This window comes from Odocoileus virginianus, chromosome 7 (assembly GCF_023699985.2).
Source record: "Odocoileus virginianus isolate 20LAN1187 ecotype Illinois chromosome 7, Ovbor_1.2, whole genome shotgun sequence".
Lineage (NCBI taxonomy): Eukaryota > Metazoa > Chordata > Mammalia > Artiodactyla > Cervidae > Odocoileus > Odocoileus virginianus.
The window spans coordinates 53,499,022-53,522,287 of NC_069680.1; the positions used below are offsets into that span (position 1 = coordinate 53,499,022).

Consider the following 23,266-nt stretch of genomic DNA (forward strand, 5'->3'; position numbering starts at 1 on the left):
ATTAAACTATCCTTCTATGTAGTTAATTTATGTTGAAAATTTTCTAAAAGTACCTACCTTGATAATATATATATACACCAAACACCTAAGGTAATGTTTCAATGCCTTTAACGTATTTCTTTGATATTAATATAAGAAAATTATTTCATTCAAACTGAATAATTATTAAATGCTGAATACTGCCAGAAAACAGGGATAATAACAGTTAAAGAGATGTGACTTTTTCCCCACAGAATTAATGATGAGAATTCACTGCAATCTATTGTTTTCTTGAATGGAATATCTCCTGATATGGAGTAAATTTTACTAACTATCTTAACATCCACAACTGACCCTTAAACAACATGGGGGTTACAACTCAACCCACAAACCAGTTTAAAGTATGTGTATTTAACTTTTCGGTTCATTCTCCATGCCTGCGGTTCCCCATCTGTCAAGTCAACCAACTGTGAACAGTGTAGCATAGGAGTACATCTTTATTAGAAAAAATCCACATACATGTTGACTCACATAGCTTAAATCCATATTGTTCAAGGGTCAAATGTAATTCTCCCATAAATATCAAATATTATCCACAATGATTCACTCAATCGTGACAAAATTTAACAAACTAAGAAAACCATACGCTACTTAATGATTTATGAAAAGTATCCCACAAAGTGTCATTCAGCAAAATTCTTTCACACTGCATACAAATCAGTCAACTACCCCTTAGCAGTCATCAATTCAATTTATGTTTCCCCTAATTGAACAGAAAGAACTATTTGTGGATGAAATATGCTGAAAGAGTACTAACAGAAAGACATAAAATGTTTCAGAAAATGGAAGTAGTATTTTGAAATATCTGCCAGCTGCTTCAGAGGTTTGTTGTTTTTGTCTAGTGGCTAAAGCTGTGTCCAACTTTTTGTGATGCCATGGACTGCAGCCTGCCAGGCTCTTCTGTCCATGGGATTTTCCAGGCAAGAATATTGGAGTGGGTTGGCATTTCCTTCTCCAGGGCATCTTCTTAACCTAGGGATCGAACCCATGTCTTCTGCATTGGTGCAGAGAAGCCACTACTCAGAAATATTAATCTATAATTACTAAGAAAACTCTAAATGTATATTTAGCTCTTAATTCTTTTAAAACAAACTGAAAATGATTAATGAAATAACGAATACAGATCTTACCAATGCAGGCCACTGAGTCTGTTTGCTCTTTGATCCCTGAGTCTGGCTAGGGTTGTTCCTTCTGGCCCAGATTAAGTGGTATTCCACCAAGAAAGTTGAAAAATCTTCATAAACTTTAACCCACTCTCGTTTATCCCACTCAAGATCATCAAATTCCACATACACCTAGGAAAAGAAAACAAAACTCATAAGCAATGGAGAGTGTGATATTTTAAAATTTAAGCCATGAAGTTAAATTACAAAAGCCATTAACAAATCCATTATTCAAATTAACAGTTCTCTTAAAAGTGATTATTTAACTCTCTTTAAACAAATTATAACACTTACTTATTGTATAAAGGAAGATAAACAGTAAGCTTACCAATAAAAGCAATTTACATAATATTGGTCAGTACAGATTGGCGAGTATCTACTAATGAACTATGTCGATACTGATGATTCTAGAAGCAGAAGTCAGGAAATGCTTTCTAAGGACCAAACAGTAATTATTTTAGGCTTTGCAAACCATATGATGTCTGTCTCAACTACGTATCTGTGACTTTCTAGTATCAAAATAACCATAGACAGAACGTAAACAAATGAGTTTGGCTTTTTTACAATAAAACTTTTCAGTACAAAGACAGGAGGCAGTGTAAGGATGGTCAACATATGAAAAATCCATTAATGTAATATGCCAGATTAACAGAATGAAGAGAACGACATGATCATTTTAACTGGCAAAGAAAAAGCACTTGACAAACTGATCACTCCGTCATTACAAAAATAGTCAAAGAGAACTAGAGGGAAACTATCTCAACTTAATGAAAATAATAATGAAAATGAAAACCTCACAGCTGAATCATACTCAAATGCTGAAAGACTGGAAAGCTTTTCCACAAAAACAGGAACAAGACAAGGATGTTATATTTGGAAAACCGAAGCTATTTTATTCTAAGTCATGCAGTCATTCACCTCTTCTTTTCCCACCCTCATTCTTTTTCATTCATACATCTGTTTCATAAAGCTGTCTTCCCTACAAGATTATTAGTTACGCTGGAGGCAGTCTTGTTCTTGTGTTTTTCTTCTAGCCATCTTTTGTCCCTTACACCTGAAGTGTTTGTTTCCACTTACTTAAATTCTGTTTGTTCTTCTGGCCCTGCTCAACTTCTTGGAGGGTGTTTATAACCCCCCCTCTATTCAAACTTAACTGTGAACATATACAAGCAGTTATTTTTCATACAGTTTTTATCAGTAGATAATCAAATAATGGGTACAAACTCACTGAGGGTAGAACTGTTTCAGGGTCCACATCAGTGCTGCATACACACAAAGTGCTTAACAAATATTACAAATCTCATATTCTTGCAATCATGGAATTTTAAACATGGAGGTAAACTGGTAAAACATATGTTTGACCTGAGGTATCTCTGCCCCTGCCCATTACTAAGCTAGTTAGCTATGTTTATGTATTAGAATTGGGAAAGAGAGAAATACACTGTTTAAGGATATACTCTCTGTTCATGGTTATCTGCACAAACTCATAGCAGAGGCTCTGCTGTCTTCATCTAAAAATGTATCCTTAGAGGTTACACCAAGGCCATCTGATGTTATGCAAATATTTCAAATGATATTACTTTCTCCACTACTTTAAATCTTTCAAGAGTCTCCGTTACTCAATTGTGCATAAAAGGGTTTTGGGAAACACAGGAAACTGAAGTTGAGACAAGGTTCGGGAAAACCTTAGCACTATTTTTGCTTTCCCCTCATCAACAATACATACACACACAGATAAAAATATGGTCTTGCTAACAAAATATTTCAGTCAAGAACCTAAAGAATGATGGTGTATTTTTAATCTGAAAGGACATATACTCAATGTAAATTCTTCCAAATGCAAAGTCCTTGATGTAAAATTAAGAGTTTCATCTAGAAGTGAACTTTCTAAACTCATACTTATATTGCATAGACAGTGTTATGGGCTGTTTTAGGAATCTGCTAGCACCTGGGGACAAAAGGAAACAAACCAGACATTCTGCTTCTCTGCTATAAAGCCAATTTACCTCCATATTATCAACAACAGTGAAGGATTTGAGAGTTTACTGTAGACAGATAGGTAGGTAAATAGGTAGACAGGTGTGTGTGTATGCGCGCATGCGTGCTAACAAGCTAGCCTACTACTGTTTCATGGATTCTGGCAAAGGACACAAGACCCCTAAGACTTCACTACTTAGAGCAAAAGCTACTCATTACTTAAAACAGAGTATCAGCATGCTACTTATGTTGGTTCCTCATGCCTCCCAACTCCCATGGGAAGGAAGTGAAGGGCCCAGGATGAACACCTGTATACACAGAAAGAAGAACAATGACCATGGAATAGACTTCCACTTTTATTTTAAGCGGAAGCAAGCATGCTCTTTGTTTCGGAAAGTCTTTGCCTTATCCCTCCTTGCCACTCACTGCAAATACAACCCTGAGAAAGGGCCCAGATAAAGAGCAGTCAGGGTTTTGCTTTCTTGGTATACGTAGCAAGAGATACACAATGCCAATGTTAGATTACCTATGCCACCAACACAGATAAGATTTTGTACCCTGCTAACCTGATCAGTAACAAACTTACTAACCTTACAAAATATGGGTATGTAAATGGGAAGAGGTTTAGAGAGGCATAATTTCTTTCAATCTGTAAACCTATCTAAAACACTGTAAATACCTACTTTTGTTTAATTAACACATTGTGATGTGCTTAGTAAATACTTTTGTTTAATTATCACATTACTTTGCATTAACTCCCTCCTCATTCATCTCTATTAGATCCTTCTATCCACTTAGTTCCCTGTCTTACTAGTTAAAATACAAGATCTTTGAGGGCAAAGATTAATATACCTTCATCTTTTTTTGCATCTCTAGAGACTAGCAAAGTAAGGTCCTTGTTAACTTTTCTGAATATCCACCACTGTGCAAAACATATTATAAACACAAATAAATGACAAATTTGGGGGGAAAAAACACTACAACACTAAAGAAAAAAGGTACTAAAGGCAACATGAATACAGTTGATCTATTTACTGATTAGTCACTGGTTTCATAATTATGTGGATAAAAGGATGAAGAGTTCACACAGTAAATACCAGATTTCGTATTAGAGCCAATCAAGAACAACACTGGAACTTCAGAAATCAGAAATATAAATCAAGAGTTAACAGTCATGCATACACAGCAACAATTTACCATGCAGTGAATATAATGAGAGAAAAAGGCTAAACAAATAATTAACAAAAATAATCACTACATGATAGTAAATATGTGGAAAATACCTTATTCCCCCTCATGTATGATAAGGGGCTTGCGTAACTTAATGGAGCTATTAGCCATGTCATGCAAGGCCACCCAAGAAGGAATGGTCATAGTGAAGAGTTCTGACAAAACATGATCCACTGGAGTTGGAAACGGGAAACCACTCCAGTATTCTTGCCACAAGAACCCCGTAAAGAGTATAAAAAGGCAAAAAGATGTGACACTAGAAGATAAGCCCCTCCCACCGGACCCATGTTGGAAGATGTCCAAAATGCTACCTGGGGGGGGGGGCGGGTGGCAATGACTAATAGCTCCAGAAAGAATGAAGTGGCTGGGCCAAAGGGGAAATAACAGTTGTGTACATGTCTGGGAGTGAAAGTAAAGTTCAGTGTTGTAAAGAATAGTATTGCATAGGAACCTGAAACATTAGGTCCATGAACCAAGGTAAATTGGATGTGGTCAAGCAGAAGATGGCAACAGTAAACAAGGACATCTTAGGAATCAGTGAACTAATATGTATGGGAATGGGTAAATTTAACTCAGAAGACAATTGTATCTACGACTATCGGCAAGAATCTCTTAGAAGAAATGGAGTAGCCCTCATAATCAACAAAAAAGTCCTAAATGCAGTACTTGGGTGCAACCTCAAAAAAGACAGAAAGATCTCAGTTTGTTTATGAGGCAAACCATTTATCATCACAGTAGTCCAAGTCTACGCCCCAACCACTGACGCCAGTTGGATGTAGTAGTGAATGAACAACAACAAATATTTTATTAGCTCTAGATACTATAACAGTAAATTCTAAGAACTGCTCACTGGATAGTTAAAAAACTGTAATGTTTTTCTTTTAATATGTGCTTTCTACAACAGATATCAATATGCAAAGATTCTCAGTTTTATGTATGTTTAATAGGAAATCCCTGAAAGAAAAACTGTCAAACTGTTAAAGCAATCACTGGCAAAAAAAAAAAATAATAATAATAAATAAATTGCATTCATACGATTCAGTTCCTGCTACTTTGCCCATTATTAAAAATAACCTTTGAACTCTTCCAACACAGTTACTGTTTATGTATAGAATGTCTCTTTTTTACTACATGGCTTGATTGCTTCAAAGTAGCAAGTGGATTGTGCTCACTTGATTTCAAGACATGTATTCAGCTTACATGAATCTCTAATTTTTCTACAACCACAAAATAAAACAATGACCATAAACTGAGAAAAGCCCCATTCTTTAACAATATACTCTATTTAATGACATTTATAAAGAAAACCACAGCGGTTTCTTGTGCAAAATCAAATGATGCAAATTTAGTTGTTTTTACCATGGTTTCAATAACAGTAAGTTGCAATCACATGAATTTAGTGCAATTATCAGTTCAGTTTAGTCACTCAGTCATGTCTGATTCTTTGTGAACCCATGAAATGCAGCACATCAGGCTTCCCTGTCCATCACCAATTCCCGGAGCTTGCTCAAACTCATGTCCATCGAGTCGGTGATATCATCCAACCATATTGTCCTCTGTCAATCCTCTTCTCCTCATGTCTACAATCTTTCCCAGCATCAGGGTCTTTTCAATGAGTCAGTTCTTTGCATCAGGTGGCCAAAATATTGGAGTTTCAGCTTCAGTCCTTCCAATGAATATTCAGGGTCGATTCCATTTAGGATTGACTGATTTGATCTCCTTGCAGTCCAAGGGACTCTCAAGAGTCTTCTCCAACACCACAGTTCAAAGGCATCAATTATTTGGCGCTCAGCCTTCTTTATGATCCAACTCTCACATCAATACGTGACAACTGGAGAAACCATAGCTTTAACTATCCGGACCTTTGCTGGCAAAGTAATGTGTCTGCTTTTTAATATGCTGTCTAGGCTGTTCATAGGTTTTCATCCAAGGAGCAAGCATTTTTTAATTTCATGGCTGAAGTCATGATATGCAGTGATTTTGGAGCCCAGGAAAATAGTCTGTCACTGTGTCCACTGTTTCCCCTTCTATTTGTCATGAAGTGATGGGACCGGAAGCCATGATCTTAAGTTTTTCTGAATGTTGAGTTTTAAGCCAGCTTTTTCACTCTTGCCTTTCACTTTCATCAAGAGGCTCTTTAGTTCCTCTTTGCTTTCTGCCATGAGGGTGGTGTCATCTACATATCTAAGTTACTGATATTTCTCCTGGCAATTCTGGTTCCAGCTTCTCCTTCATCAAGCTCAGCACTTCACAAATTAGTGCAATATAGCATCATCTTTTTATTTACTCCAAACGAAGGGTGAGGATTTACATAAGGTCATGTAAGAACTAAGAGTTCCCAGACTTGATTCTGCCAAAACTAACCAGCAACACAGGCTAAAACTACTTACACTCTAAGAAACTTTAACATTAAAAATAAAAGCACAGACTACACCAAGAATCATTTCTTTGTATATATTAATAATAAGCATTAGAGAAGCCAAGTAAGTCATGCACAAAGTTCATTAACTAATAAGGTAAAGTAACACATGTCTAATTTTACCACAGGTCTTCAAGGCTTTTAACATGCTAGTATTCACTTTACATTATTAATGGGAGAGTTTATACTGAAAGATTTCCCCAATTTCTTTGTCCATAAAATCTTCTCTCATGGGATACCTAGCAGATATTTTTCTATAAACTAGCAGTAGGGGGTAAACAGACTAGTTTTTTCCACAAGATTTACCAATTTACAAAGCTATATAAATATTCTGGTAATAAGAAATCAATGTGTAAGAAAGGAGAGAGTTTAGCAGATGCGAACTATTATACATAGAACGGATAACAACAAGGCCCTACAGTACAGCACAGGGAACTATACTGAATATCCCGTGATAAACCATAAATGGTTTTATATATACATTTTACATATAGGCTTCATATATACACTTTATATATAAGTAAGTAATCAAATAGAAGAATTTGATAAATGTTTTTATTACTGCTAGTATAGAGTTGTATTTAAAATAAGTTTTCTAGATTACTGGAAGAAATTGTGAAAACAAAAGTACAATCATCCAGGAAATTTCATTTATTAGTTAAGACCAAAAAATATTAAAATAATTACATATAAATTACACAAAATAAGGAAATTAGGTCTCTTTTAAATTTCACTTCATAAAAAAGTAAACAATGTAACCATAATTTTAGGTTCCTTCCAAAGTTATTAACACTAGGGTCAAAATCAATAGGCATTCACATGAACTAGCCCAAGCTTAAACGAACAGAATATGTTGAGGAATAATCAACACATATAAAAGAAACAGGTTGATCTTAAAAAATAATTAACTTAACTTGGAATTAGAGCTGAAAAATAGTCTGGCATAATCCAAGGAATAACTGGCTTGAAATAATGTAAGAGGTTTCTGCTATTTTCTCTTTCATTACAGTCATCATTGTGAAGTGAAATAAAGTGAAGTTGCTCAGTCAGGTCCAACTCTTTGCGACCCCATGGACTGTAGCCTACCAGGCTTCTCCATCCATGGGATTTTCCAGGCAAGAGTACTGGAGTGGGTTGCCATTTCCTTCTCCAGGGGATCTTCCTGACCCAGGGATTGAACCGGGGTCTACCCACATTACAGGCAGACGCGTTACCATCTGAGCCACCCAACTTTTTAACAAACAAGTATTATATTCTGTGTAGTTACATTAAATTTGCTAAGGTGAACTAAAATTAAAATCGTAAGGACAATTCCATAGAGGAGTAGAATACAAATTCACACCAAAAAAGTATCTTCCTAGAATGACAATCATAATAAGTAAAATTAAAATATGCATTGTGATATATGAATCTAGGTTCTGAAAATTATGCAACAGTCTGGGGATCGCAGATAATCATTCATCTCCAAAGGGGTATTCAAATGTCTATCACAGTTAACAAGTATTACTGATAATGGGAAAAAAGGCAATATCAGTAACAACAACAGCCAGCACTTGAACAGGGCCTGCTATGTGCATATATTAGGGGGCTCCACAGGTGGTTCAGTGGTAAAGAATCCACCTGCCAAGCAGGAGACAGGGGTTCGATCCCTGGGTCAGAGTGATGCCCTGGAGAAGGAAATGGCAACCCACTCCAGTATTTTTGCCTGGGAAGTCCCATGGAAAGAGGTGCCTGGCGGGCTACAGTCCATGGGGTCCCAAAGAGTCAGACAAGGCCCACCAACTAAACAGCAGCAGCAAGTGCATCTATTAAGCCATTTGACCACCACATATGCCCTCTAAGTAGGCACTACTGTGACTAAGTTTCTCAAAAGTGGGAACAGATCCAGAGCAATTAGTTGCCTAACGTCAAGCAGTTAGTTAATGAAAACAGTAAAATATCTCATAAGAGGTTGAAATCATCTAGCAGCACAGGCATAGTCCCTACAAGCTGATACACACAGCATGTGATAAAATCATTGACTAGAGAGGGCGGAACAGGTAGCTGACTCCTTTGTGGCATAAAAGTGGAAGAACGAAACACTTCAAATGGCCTTAAGATTTTCTACATTAAGTCTACAAGTTAGAGCCCTACAGTGCAAAATAAGAAAAAGGGTCAAAAAAAGATAGCAAACAGTAAAATAAGAGACCAAGTTTGCTTTCAGTATCTATACTATTTAATAAAGTGAGACTAAGCTTACTTTCAATATTTATATTGCTTATTCCTTTATGAATTAAGTTACCTAAATAATCTTACTACTTGGTGAACAAAATGCATCAAGAATTGCAAACTATTCAAAGATGCTTAAGTTTCAATTACTTTTCTCTACATCCAATAAAAAAGAACTATATTCCTATCATGTCATTTAAGTTCCTTATTATAAAATTTGGTACGTATACTACTTGGCTTCTCAGGTGATTCTAGTGGTAAAGAACCTGCCTGCCAATGCAGGCGACATAAATACTACTATCTTTTGGAAAGACTGAAGTGAAGTGAAGTGAAAGTCGCTCTGTCATGTCTAACTCTTTGAGATCCCAAGGACTATACGGTCCCTGGAATTCTCCAGGCAAGAATACTGGAGTGGGTAGTCTTTCCCTTCTCCATGGGATCTTCCCAACCCAGGGAATGAACCCAAGTCTCCCACATTGTGGGCGGATTCTTTACCAGCTGAGCCACCAAGGAAGGCCAAGAATTCTGGAGTGGGTAGCCTATCCCTTTTCCAGGGGATCTTCCTGACCCAGGAATTAAACTGGGGTCTCCTGCATTGCAGGCAGATTCTTTACCAACTGAACTATCAGGGTAGGGGGATGGGCTGGAAAGATTAGGTATAGTAATTAATACAGTATCACTGATGATTATCTTAATCTGCATGTGCTGCCTTAACAAAATAAGAAAAACAACAGAAACTTATTTTATCACAGTTCCAGAGGCTAGAAGACTGAATATAGCAAGGTTTACTTAAGAGAAGGACCCTCCCCTTGACTGCAGACAGGCTGCTTTCTCAGTGTGTGCTCACATGACCTCTTCTTTGCGGGAGCACAGACAGTCTCTCCTTAGGAGACAACTAATCCAATCATGAGCGTCCCAGTCTCATGACTTCACCTAGCCCCAATTTTCTCCCTCTCCCGAAGACCATCATCTCCAAATTCCTTCACACTGAGGGTTAGGACATATGAATTTGGGGAGGACAGAAAACTGAATCCATGACATTAGTAATGATAACAGCAGCTAAAATCTGAGTGCTTACCATGCATTGGGTAAGGTTTTACAGAAAAGAAAACAGAGAACTTAAGCAACTTACAGCTTTTGGACAATTATTCAAATGATACACAATTGAAAATGGCTAAGCTTAGAGCTCTCTTTTGAAGTACTGAATGGCTAAAAAGAAGGAAAACCATTAGAGCAGTTCTTTTTTAGCATACGGAGGCATTCTAGAGACCACAGTAATTTCTAGACAATACAAAAGATGAGTAAGAGCAGGAGCTTTACTAAACAAGGTGGGGGGGGGGGGGGGGAGCTTCCAGGAACACAAATTCTGAGATTGCTTTTAAAGCGCAGGAATGAATTAATGTAGACAGCTCTTAGATGGGTTAAGAGAAAAGGAATTTCTGGGAGTAGTTTACAAAACTGAATGCATGAGTATGTAACCCAAGAGTTTCAAGGAGAAGTATAGCAACTAAAAATATAATGAAGAAAAATCCAAGTTAAATGCAAAGTCCTGAATACTACACAAAGGCATATTAATAAATTCCCAACATAATTTGTTTAGAAAAAGACTCAAATTCTGGTTATAGTTTTTTGAGATATGATTATATTAAATATAATGTTTTCTAGAAAAGAAGTCAAATATATGCAGAAGCTCCCATACCACTCCAATTATAGGAGTACCTTTTAAAGTAGGTTGGAAATCTTATGAGATCACACAAATATCAATCATTTCTAAGTATGACAGCTTTTGATTTTTTTTTCCTTGTTATTTGATTATTAGCCTCTTAAACTCAATCCTAGAGCTCCACAAAACTCCTAGAGATTTATCTTTTGAAAATTTATGCTGGCAATTTTCTACTTTCTATCACCTAACTGGCAAGCCATTCTCAAAATTTTTCTGTCACTACTGAGCACCAAAGAATTGATGCTTTTGAACTGTGGTGTTTGAGAAGACTCTTGAGAATCCCTTGGACTGAAAGGAGACCCAACCAGTCCATCCTAAAGGAAATCAGTCCTGAGTGTTCATTGGAAGGATTGATGTTGAAGCTGAAACTCCAATACTTTGACCACCTGATGCGAAGAGCTGACTCATTTGAAAAGACCCTGATACTCGGAAAGAGTGAAGGCAGGAGGAGAAGGGGATGACAGAGGATGAGATGGTTGGATGGCATCACCAACTCAATGGACACGAGTTTGGATAAACTCCAATAGTTGGACAGGCAGGCCTGGCGTTCTGCGGTCCATGGGGTCACAAACAGTCGGACACAACTGAGCAACTGAACTGAACTGATTATTGCTACCAACTCCAAATCCAGTGACTCCTTTGAGAGTTTTCTGTTCCACCTGAAAGATGGTTTGCTCCTTCTTGTTGTAATTTAATAAAAAAATGGGTCTTTCCTCCTAGTCTATAACAGAGACTATACTATGTTCCTGTCTATAACCATGTGGTCTTTCATTAACTGGGCCCCAGAAAACAATGTAATAGGCAATTAGTCCATCAGATTGCTGAGGTAGCTCAAAATCATCACTAATATTCTTTCTAACAGATCTGTCTTTCCAGGTAAGTAGCTTCTCAAAGAGTTGGCCAGAAATAAAATACATCTCTTTGACACTCTGAATTAAAAAACCCAAGTCCTTCTACTCCTTCTTTTCACAGTACTGAAAGCCACTTCTGCTTTCACTTTTTTGGTATCATTAGTTTCCTGCATTTACCTTCTGAAACAGATTTTTAAGAAAGTTACTACAGAAATATAAACTTGTTATAACAATGTAAGGTAGTGATGAATGTCCTTTTTTACACTATTTATAAAGAACTCAGCACTGGGGCACTGGTAACAGTTTGTAAAATTAAAATATGCTTCTGTTTCTCAATGTAACTGTTCACATTTGTTAATAAAATATTTAACTATGATAAAGAAACATGCCACTTACTTGATCAATCTAGAAAACTAAGTAATAGAAAAGAGTGTATCTGGAAAGGCAGAAACAAATATATGTGAGTGAAAATGAACAGTGTCCTAAATACAGTATTTTCCTGTAGGGCAGTAGTAGTGCTATCCATCTGAGATACAAAAGAACAAAAAAATGAGCTAAAAGGCTTGTACTGAGCGAAGAAAGATGTTACAAGTTCCATTCCCTAAAAGTAAATGCACTTTACCCAAAGGTAAACTCTCTCATCTTAGGTCAAAGCTTACTGACAATAGTATACAGATAATAATAAACTACACTATCTAGTTTTCAAGTCCAAAGCAGATTATAAAGGCAAACAAGCAGAGTCCTTGAAGACATGCTTTCACAGCATTCTAAAAACTGTAAAAAGTTTCATAGAGACTTCAGAAAATCTTCTACACGTGGACTCAAAATTGGTCAAAAAATAGTATTACTGTATTACAATTCATTATTAAATAGACATTTAATCGAAAAATACATGCAAAGCACTTAAAAAATTTTTATCATTCACTCTATACTGTGTACCATGTGACACAAATCAAACGTGTAGGTTTAACGCTTGTCCCCGCTACTAGTTTGTAATATCTATTTAATGAGCGACACAGGAAATGTCTAAATTTATATTCAGAATAGTCTAAGATCATGCAAAAATACACTTCAGAAAACTCTCATGGAAATAGCTAATGCATTTAACACAAATTCTGTAACATTTGTATACCAACTTTATTCATAGTTGCCAAAATTTCAAAGTAACCAACCAAACTGTCTTTCAATAGGTGAACAGATAAATAAGTAGTGGTATATTCATACAAAAAAAAATACTCAATAAAAAAAAAATAAAGATAATCAGAATGAAAAATTGCTTTCAATCACTGTTAGAATTCACTACTAGTGTATTACTAAACATTATTCAGTCCTTCTTTAGTACTTCTATACTTCCAGTCAACCAACACAGTATTCAGTATCAGAATTTTTATATGAATAATTATACAAGGCTTTTCCTATCAACCTAAGGTCTGAAGACGGTGCCAATGTAGAGTGATCTGAAGAGCACTGGGGAAAGAAATTCCAGCCACCTAGCTTTTGAGACATCAGTGGCACGTAAGTAGTTAAGTCATCAAAAATTATAATTAAAACTAACAGAACTTTTAAATAATGGTACCAGAATATTCACTATCAGAATAAGTACACTCATACTAAAATTGCACACTCATTTTGAGGTAGACATTTATTTTTTCTACTGCAGAAAGAAAACTATAAGTTTCCAAGTCTTTTTATTTTTTTAACTGAAAGCTAGAGCCTACTATCCTTGTAAGGCATTTTAGATAAAAGAATTACTCTAGCATAGGAGAATGACCTAGTTATGTTTCATCCCTATCATTGGCTGATACCTCTATTAAAGCACAGCAGGTATCATTACAAAGGGTCACTGCAAAATCATTATTAGGTTGTCTTACCTATAGACGCCGTACACCAAGACAATTATCACCACAGATTCTTGACACTTAGGTTACGGAGATCATTTGGACTTCCTTAGGCCTCAGTTCCTTTGATATTAAATTGATTCTGAAACCATTTAAATTTCCTGGGCTGTCAAATGTGTTTTTGAGAATAGAGCTATGTGTGGTATTTCTGTAAAAATAAAGAAGATAACCTACCAAGCAAGGATCAAAATATGGACCACACTTTTGCTTATTTCCAGGGATCTAGAACACCTATTTGGAGAAGGCAATGGCACCCCACTTCAGTACTCTTGCCTGGAAAATCCCATGGACGGAGAAGCCTGGTAGGCTGCAGTCCATGGGGTCACAAAGAGTTGGGCAGGACTGAGCGACTTCACTTTCACTTTCATGCATTAGAGAAGGAAACAGCAACCCACTCCAGTGTTCTTGCCTGGAGAGTCCTAGGGACAGGGGAGCCTGGTGGGCTGCCGCCTATGGGGTCACACAGAGTCGGACATGACTGAAGCGACTTAGCAGCAGCAGTAGCAGAACATCTACCTAATAGGGCTAGAAAATCTACTAGTGGATCCTGTGCAAAGAGTTGGACACGACTGAGCAGCTGAGTGTGGACAGGTGAGTGCACACACACACACATAAACATGTAAAGCGAATCTGTTGTACATTTGGAACTTCACAGAACTAATTTTTTTGCAAAAAATTTATAATTATACTTTTCTTTTCCCCTCAAGGATACTGTGGTTATCAACATGTTTCACTATGAATTTACTGAGTCACATCTAAAACACACAATTACCATTAAGATTTGACCTTAATTCAGTTATAAAGGATAGTTCCATCTGGCAGATAAAAGTATGAATTATAAAATTTATGAGAAAAAATACATGAGGAATCCCTCTTCTCACAAAACAAGCAATTAGCACCTGTGAGACTGCATGCGCATTCTGATTAAAAATACCTATATCCCTGACAGAAAAGTGTTAGTCAATCAGTCGTGTCCAACTCTTTGCGACCCCTAGAACGCAGCCTGCCAGGCTTCTCTGTCCATGGAATTCTCCAGACAAAAGTACTAGAGTGGATTGCCATTTCCTTCTCCAGGTGACCCACCGATCAGACCCAGGTCTCCTGCATTGTTAGCAGTTTCTTGACTGTCTGAGCGATGAGGGCAGTCCTATTCACAAAACTATTCACTGAATTAGTCAAACTTTGTAATAACCCAAAGGGCTACGGCTCCCATTTCAGTTTAGTTCAGTCTCTCAGTCATGTCCGACTCTTTGCAACCCCATGGACTGCAGTACGCCAGGCTTCCTTGTCCATCACCAACTCCTGGAGATTACTCAAACTCATGTCCATCGAGTCAGTGATGCCATCCAACCATCTCATCCTCTGTCGTCCCCTTCTCCTCCTGCCCTCAATCTTTCCCAGCATCACAGTCTTTTCAAATGAGTCAATTCTTCACATCAGATGGCCAAAGTATTGGCGTTTCAGCTTAAGCATCAATCCTTCCAATGAATATTCAGGATTGATTTCCTTTAAGATGGACTGGTTGGATCTCCTTGCAGTCCAAGGGACTCTGAAGAGTCTTCAACACCACAATTCAAAAGCATCAATTCTACGGCGCTCAGCTTTCCTTTACAGTCCAACTCTCATATCCACACGTAACTACTGGAAAAACCATAGATTTGACTAGACAGACCTTTGTTGGCAAATAATGTCTCTGCTTTTCAATATGCTGTCTAGGTTGGTCATCACTTTTCTTCCAAGGAGTAAGCATCTTTTATTTAATGGCTGCAGTCACCATCTGAAATGATTTCAGAGCCCCCCAAAATAAAATCTGTCACTGTTTCCACTGTTTCCCAATCTATCTGCCATGAAGTAATGGGACCGGATGCCATGATCTTAGTTTTCTGAATGTTGAGCTTTAAGCCAACTTTTTCACTCTCCTTTCACTTTCATCAAGAGGTTCTTTATTCTTTATTTTCTGCCATAAGTGTGGTGTCATCTGCATATCTGAGGTTACTGGTATTTCTCCTGGCAATCTTGATTCCAGCTTGTGCTTCATCCAGTCAAGCATTTCTCATGATGTTCTCTGCATATCAGTTAAATAAGCAGGGTGAAAATATCCAGCCTTGACGTACTTACCCCTTTCCCAGTTTGGAACCAGTCTGTTTTTCCATGTCCAGTTCTAACTGCCACTTCCTGAAACCTGCATACAGGTTTCTCAGGAGGCAGGTCAGGTGGTCTGGTAGTCCCCTCTCTTTAAAAATTCCTCACAGTTTGCTGTGATCAAAGTCAAAGGCTTTGGTGTAGTCAATAAAGCAGAAGTAAACGTTTTACTGGAACTCTCTTGCTTTTTTGATAATCCAACAGATATTGGCAATTTGATCTTTGGTTCCTCTGCCTTTTCTAAAACCAGCTTGAACATCTGGAAGTTCACAGTTCACGTACTGTTGAAGCCTGGCTTGGAGAATTTTGAGCATTACTTTCTCAGCGTGTAAGATGAGTGCAATTGTGCAGTCATTTGAGAATTCTTTGGCACTGCCTTTCTTTGGGATTAGAATGAAAACTGACCTTTCCCAGACCTGTGGCCACTGTTGAGTTTTCCACATTTGCTGGCATATTGAGTGCAGCACTTTCACAGCATCATCTTTTAGGATTTGAAATAGCTCAACTGGAATTCCATCACCTCCACTAGCCTTCATAGTGATGCTTCTTAAGGCCCATTTGACTTCACATTTCAGGATGTCTGGCTCTAGTTGAGTGATCACACCATCATGATTATCTGGGGCGTTTTTAATCAGGAATTTTGCAGACTCTTATGTTTATATGAGAGGCAAAAGATGTAGAACAGATGAAACAATTTCTAAAAAGAAAAAGCTGTATGACTCACACTGCTTGGTTTTAAGACTCACTATATAAAGCTATAGTAAACAAGACAGTGTGGTATTGTCAAAGACATATACACAAGTCAATGTAAGAAAATAAAGTCCAGAAACAGATCCATACAGAACTGACAACTGATTTTTGAATAAATGTACAAACACAATCAAGGGAGATAGTCTTTTTAACAAACTATGCTGGGGTAACTGGTCACACATATGCAAACAAAACAAATCAACCCCTCCTCAAAACCCTTCAATCCATATCCCACAGTACATATAAAACTTAAGCCAAAACAGGCTACAAATATAAACCTAAAACTTTCTGGAAAAGAAGAAAAAAGAAAATCTTGTGGCAAAGACTTGAACCGACACTTCACAAAAGACAATACACAAACGGCAAATAAGCTAAATGAAAAGATAATCAAAATCATCAATCACTGGAGAAACCAAATAAAAAATGCAATGAGATACCATTACATACCTAACAGTAGAACTAAAATTTCAGTCTTGTGGAATAAAACTTGTACTTCCACAAAAACCTATATATAAATGTTTAGAGCAGTTTGATTTTTAATATACAAAAGCTAAACAACACAAATAGGGAATGAAAAACCAAACCTGCAAAAATATGTATAAATCTCAAATGCATTAAGATAATTGAAAGAGGCCTGGCTACGTACTGTACAGTTCTATTCACAGAACACTGGGGCAGCGAGACACAAAACAAGGACAGAGAATTGATTATTAGTTGTCCCGGGTTAAAGAAGGTGGAGGATTTGAAGATTTAACTACAAAGGAGTGGTAACAAAAGGAAATTCTGTGGGACAGTAATTACACTGTTCAACAGTTACCCTACTGAATCTTGTCCTAATTCAAGGAACTGTTTTACCAAAAAACGTAAACTTTAAAAAAAAAAAAGGTAAGAAGAAAATTCAGCTAAAAAGGTAAAGAAGAAAAGCACAAGATGGATGACTATGTCACTCTCTTCTCCCAAAGTGAAAGTAAAAGTGTTAGTCCCTTAGTTGTGTCCCACTTTTTTGGAACTCATGGACTGCATGCAGCCCACCAGGCTCCTCTGTCCATGGAATTCTCCAGGCAAGAATACTGGAGTGGGGTGCTATATCCTTCTTCAGGGGAATCTTCCCTACCAAGGGATCACACCTGGGTCTCCTGCATTGCAGGCAGATAGATTCCTTACCATTTGAATCACCAGGGAAGGCCACCTTCTCCCAAAGGAATGATGTTATAGAAATATCCTGACTGGTATTATATTACAAAGCTTCATGTGCCTTTTGTGGTAAAGAACAGAAGAATGAGATGGCAATCAAATATCCTAATGGGCCAGAAATATCTGCAATTATACATTATCATGGTACAAGTTGATCCCAGGATGCTTTTTCCTTGAGAAAGAGAAAGAAAGAATGTAAGTCCTCTGACATACCCACCTCCACCATTTCCATTTTTTTGCTTTGAAAAAGCAAAAGTGGAAATGGGGGTGGGGGGAGGGAGAGGGAAATGAAAGAGCTATGGAAACACTTAACAAACTGAAATTAAACACATGTAACTAGTAATATAAATGCCATAAAGCTAGTAATGTTAACAACTTGCACAGAAAGACAAGAGCATGCCCTGAAATTAAAAAGGACATAAATTTCAGGTCCCAGAAAGTTTAAGACAGGCAAACATATTTATAAACTTGCAAATGTTTTGTTTCCAGGAGCTCTTAGAAAGGGATACCCCAAATTTTTTGGAAAACAAGTAGCAGCTTTTCATCCCAGGCACAAGGGGGCACCGGAGCACAGAGCACCTTGAGCTACACCTAAGGATTTCCCTGCATTCCACCAAAAAGAGGAACCCAACAGGCGGCATACTTAATGCATGTCCATTTTTTTCAGCTGAAAAATTTCACAAAACTGGATTTCAATGTCTCCAATTTTCAACAAACTCATGGGATAAATTTTTCTTCCCATCAAATCCTATTAACAGAACTAGTTTTCGTCTCTTACATCTTTATTTTTTGCCACGCTGGGTCTTCCTGACTGCGCAGGCTTCCCCCGGGTAAGAGGCGGCTGCTCTAGCTGCAGTGCTCGCACTTCTCATTGTGACGGCTTCCCGCTGCGGCGCGTGGACTCTGGGGCACTGGGGCTTCGGTAACTGTGACACACAGGCTTAGCTGCCCTGCGGCACGTGGGATATTCTAGGACCAGGGATAGGACCTGTGTCCCCTGGTCAGAGTACTAGAGCCCACATGCTGCGACCAAGGGTTCGCACTGTTGCTTGTTTCTGTTGTTTAGTTGCTAAGTCCTGTCCAGCTCTTTGTGAACCCATGGACTGTAGCCTGCCAGGCTCCTCTATCCATGGGATTTCCCAGGCAAGGCTACTGGAGTGGATTGTCAATTCCTTCTCCAGGGAATCTTCCTAACCCAAGGATTGAATCCCAGTCTCCTGCACAGCAGGCGTTTTCTTCACCGCTTAGCCACTAGGGAAGAGTTCTCATGTCACAACTAAAAGATCCCAGGTGCCACAAGTTAAGACCTGGAGCAGTAAAACAATTAATTAAAAAATATAAAATGGCACTATTTTATATATTTGCATATACTTTATATGCAAATAAAAGTATTTGCATATAAGCTATGAACCCCCATTAACTTTAAATCATCTCTAAATTATGTATAAAATATAATACATTATAAATGTTATGCAAATAGTTGTAAATACAATGTAAGTGCTACATAAAGCTATCAGTGATAGACAATTCAAGATTCATTTTTGGAGCTTTCTAAAATTCCCCTCATTCCCGACCCCAAGTATTTTCAATTCTTCGTTGGATGAATCCAAAGATATAGAACTCTCAGACATGGAAGGTCATGGAAAACAGACTGTAATGATTCAGTAGCCTAATCCCCCATAATGGTAAATAAGAGTTTGTTTTTTTTTTTTTAGGGGAGGAATCATCATTTAAAACTCTTGGATTTAAATAAATGTAGTAATGCTTTCAATCACAACAGCTATTATTTCTATTGCTTTCAAATTTGTCATCTTTGGCCAAATCTTCTAGATATAACCACAGTAGTCTTGGATAGTTTCCTTGCTTCTACACCAGGGCATTAACCTGTCCAACTCCTACCTCAGACCTGAAATCAGTCATATACCCAAGGAACCCTAAAACTTAAGCAGAAAATGGCATTCAGAGACAACAGCCTGGGTTCTAGGAGTTCTCATTACTCCTGAACTGGTCAAGTATACTAGTCAGACTTAGGATATCTTTATATTGATATTTCTATATATGATTCTACATGTTTTTGTAAATGGCATGACTCTTATTCATAACTCATTTCTCCCATATTGAAGATCCTGTTATACAAAAACATCAACATAAATTCATTTGCTTGGCTGCATGATACATATATAACAATCTAGGGATAATACAAAAACTACTTAATAAGAACATCTCTCTTTCATTTTGTTTTCATTTTTAGGATCTTTCTTTTTTTAATGATTCAAACTTGTTTTAAAATAAGGTAAAACATTTACATAGTTTCAAAGTTATATATAAAAAATAACATGTTCACAGAACTCTATAGATATTCCTTCTGTCCTTGTTCCCTATGATTAGACAATTTCTGGTTAATTCCTAAGTTAAAAAACTAAAAAGCAGAAATGCACATAAACTATGAATACAGGTAGATAAGTAACAACACATTACAATTTTTTCTATATCTTTATTTCATAATATGTATTCTGGCTCTATAATGAAAAGGACATCTTTTTGGGGTGTTAGTTCTAGAAGGTCTTGTAGGTCTTCATAGAACCGTTCTACTTCAGCTTCTTCAGCATTACTGATCAAGGCACAGGCTTGGGTTACTGTGATACTGAATGGTTTGCCTTGGAAACGAACAGAAATCATTCTGTCATTTTTGAGATTGCATCCAAGTACTGCATTTCGGACTCTTTTGTTGACCATGATGGCTACACTCCATTTCTTCTAAGGGATTTTTGCCCACAGTGGTAAATATAATGGTCATCTGAGCTAAATTCACCCATTCCAGTCCATTTTAGTTCACTGATTCCTAAAATGTCAATGTTCACTCTTGCCATCTCCTGTTTGACACTTCCAATTTGCCTTGATTCATGGACTATACCAAAGCCTTTGACTGTGTGGATCACAAAAAACTGTGGAAAATTCTTCAAGAGAGGGGAATACCAGACCACATGACCTGACTCTTGAGAAATCTGTATGCAGGTCAGGAAGCAACAATTAGAACTGGACATGGAACAACAGACTGGTTCCAAATAGAGAAAGGAGTAAGTCAAGGTTGCATACTGTTACCCTGCTTATTTAACTTACATGCAAACTAGATCATCAGAAACACTGGGCTGGACGAAGCAGAAACTGGAATCAAGACTACTGAGAGAAATATCAATAACCTCAGATACGCAGATGACACCACCCTTATGGCAGAAGCAAAGAACTGAAGAGCCTCTTGATGAAAGTGAAAGAGGAGAGTAAAAAAGTTGGCTTAAAACTCAACATTCAGGAAACTAAGATCATGGCATCCGGTCCCATCATGTCATGGCAAATAGATGTGGAAACAGTGGAAACAGTGACAGACTTTATTTCTGGGGGCTCCAAAATCACAGCAGATGGTGACTGCAGCCATGAAATTAAAAGACGCTTACTCCTTGGAAGGAAAGTTATGATGAGCCTAGACAGCATATTAAAAAGCAGAAACATTACTTTGTCAACAAAGATCCATCTAGTCAAGGCTATGGTTTTTCCAGTGGTCATGTATGGATGTGAGAGCTGGACTATAATGAAAGCTGAGCACTGAAGAATTGATGCTTTTGAACTGTGGTGTTGGAGAAAACTTCAGAATCCCTTGGACTGCAAGGAGATCTAACCAGTCCATCCTAAAGGAGATCAGTACTGGGTGTTCACTGGAAGAACTGACGTTGAAGCTGAAACTCCAATACTTTGGCCACCTGATGTGAAGATCCAACTCATCTGAAAAGACCCTGATGATTGAAGGTGGGAGGAGAAGGGGACGAAAGAGGATGGTTGGATGGCATCACCGACTCGATGGGCATGAGCTTGAGTAAACTCTGGAGTTGGTGACGGACAGGGAAGCCTGGCGTGCTGCAAGCCATGGGGTCGCAAAGAGTCAGACACGACTTGAGCGACTGAACTGAACTGATACTAGCCAACATGACACAGAAGATCCTGTTTATTTGCTTGTATAAGTGAAAGCAAAAGTGAAAGTTGCTCAGTCCTCTCCAACTCTTTGCAACCCCATGAGCTATACAGTCCATGGAATTCTCCAGGCCAGAATACTGGAGTGGGTAGCCTTTCCCTTCTCCAGGGGATCTTCCCAACTCAGAGATGGAACCCAGGTTTCCTGCACTGCAGGTGGATTTTTTACCAGTTGAGCCACCCTGGAAGACCGGAATACAGGAGTGGGTAGCCTATCACTTCTCCAGTGGATCTTTCTGACCCAGGAATTGGGGTCTCCTGCATTACACGTGGATTCTTTACCAGCTGAGCTATTAGGGAAGATTTAAAGAAAAAAAGGTCAGTGTCAAAGAGGTGGAAATAAAAGTGTCACTACAAAACCCAAAAGACTGGCCCAGGGTAAAACAAGTTTTACCTACTACTTCCAAATCCCTATTTCCTATCCAAGTTGCATGAACCTTTTAAAACCTTAGAAGTATGCAACCACAATACATTCTAGGTAAGCATAATTTAGCAAGATCAACAATGGGAAAAGGGAGATCTTAAATTCAGATGATGAAGTTACAGAAGTGATTTCATGGAAGATATGGAGTGATGGTCAATGTTCTGCATCATTACTTTCCAGGTCACGTATTACAGTGTATACAGAATATTCTTTAGAATAAAGAACACTGAGACTTCGGCAAAAAATTGATTGAGCTTCAGTTTTCAAATTAGCAAGATAGAAGTAATAATAGATACTATAGAGGGTTGTGGTAAAGATTAAACATGATATTGCAAGAAAAGAATTCAAAGTAACTGACACATGTTGGCTTCTTGTTTTGTCCTTGAAGCATGATGTACTTCATAAAGACTAAAAAGAAAATGTTTGCCTAGAGCTTTATCACCCTGATCAAGACTGCATTGCACTGAAATGTTAGACATGATCCATAAAATAGTTATTCAGGAAAATTAAAATGAATTTAATATTAAAAAGAACCATTAGAGAAATAGGCCAGTTTCACTTTAAAGTAAGAGTGGGAAATGGGAGGGGAGAAAACACAGACCCACTAATATTTTTAATGTTTTTTTAATAATCCAATGGTTAAATCACATTAATATTTAACCTGTATTTAGTATTTTAACATAAAAAGTAAAATTCTCTTCTTATATAAAAGGGAATTTGATATCAGAATACAGCAACATGTCTTTATCTTTCAAAAACAGGCAAAGGAGGAGGACTACTGAGTAGCAGAGATGCAATACATCCAGAAATCCACAAACCTAAGGGTGACACCTTTCCTTTCCCAGCATCAGGGTCTTTTCCAATGAGTCAGTTCTTCGCATCAGGTGGTCAAAGTATTGGAGGCGGGAAAGATTGAGGGCAGGAGGAGAAGGGGACGACAGAGGATGAGATGGTTGGATGGCATCACCAACTCGATGGACATGAATTTGAGCAAGCTCTGGGAGTTGGTGATGGATAGGGAAGTCTGATGTCCACGGGGTCACAAAGTCGAACATGACTGAGTGACTGAACTGAACTCAAGGGTGACATTATGGAAATTTGGGAAGGAGCACAATCAGACGCAATAATATTTACAAGTATATAATGGAAATTGGCCATACGGAGAATTTTTGCTAAAACATATGGGTACTAATTATTATCAACAATGAAACTGGTGAAAAGAAAT

At 37.7% G+C, this 23,266-nt stretch overlaps 1 protein-coding gene across 3 annotated transcripts in view; it reads right to left on the minus strand.

Moving 5' to 3' along the window:
- Positions 1 to 23,266, minus strand: part of JMJD1C (jumonji domain containing 1C) — a 308,159-nt gene that overhangs the window by 182,077 nt on the left and 102,816 nt on the right. For all 3 annotated transcript variants that reach the window (XM_070470721.1, XM_070470720.1, XM_070470719.1), the window contains exon 2: positions 1,170 to 1,334. Coding sequence is in view for 2 of the 3 variants with exons in the window: in XM_070470720.1 (XP_070326821.1) it covers positions 1,170 to 1,334 (165 nt within the window). In the remaining variant the exon portion in view is untranslated. The remainder of the gene's footprint in view (positions 1 to 1,169; positions 1,335 to 23,266) is intronic.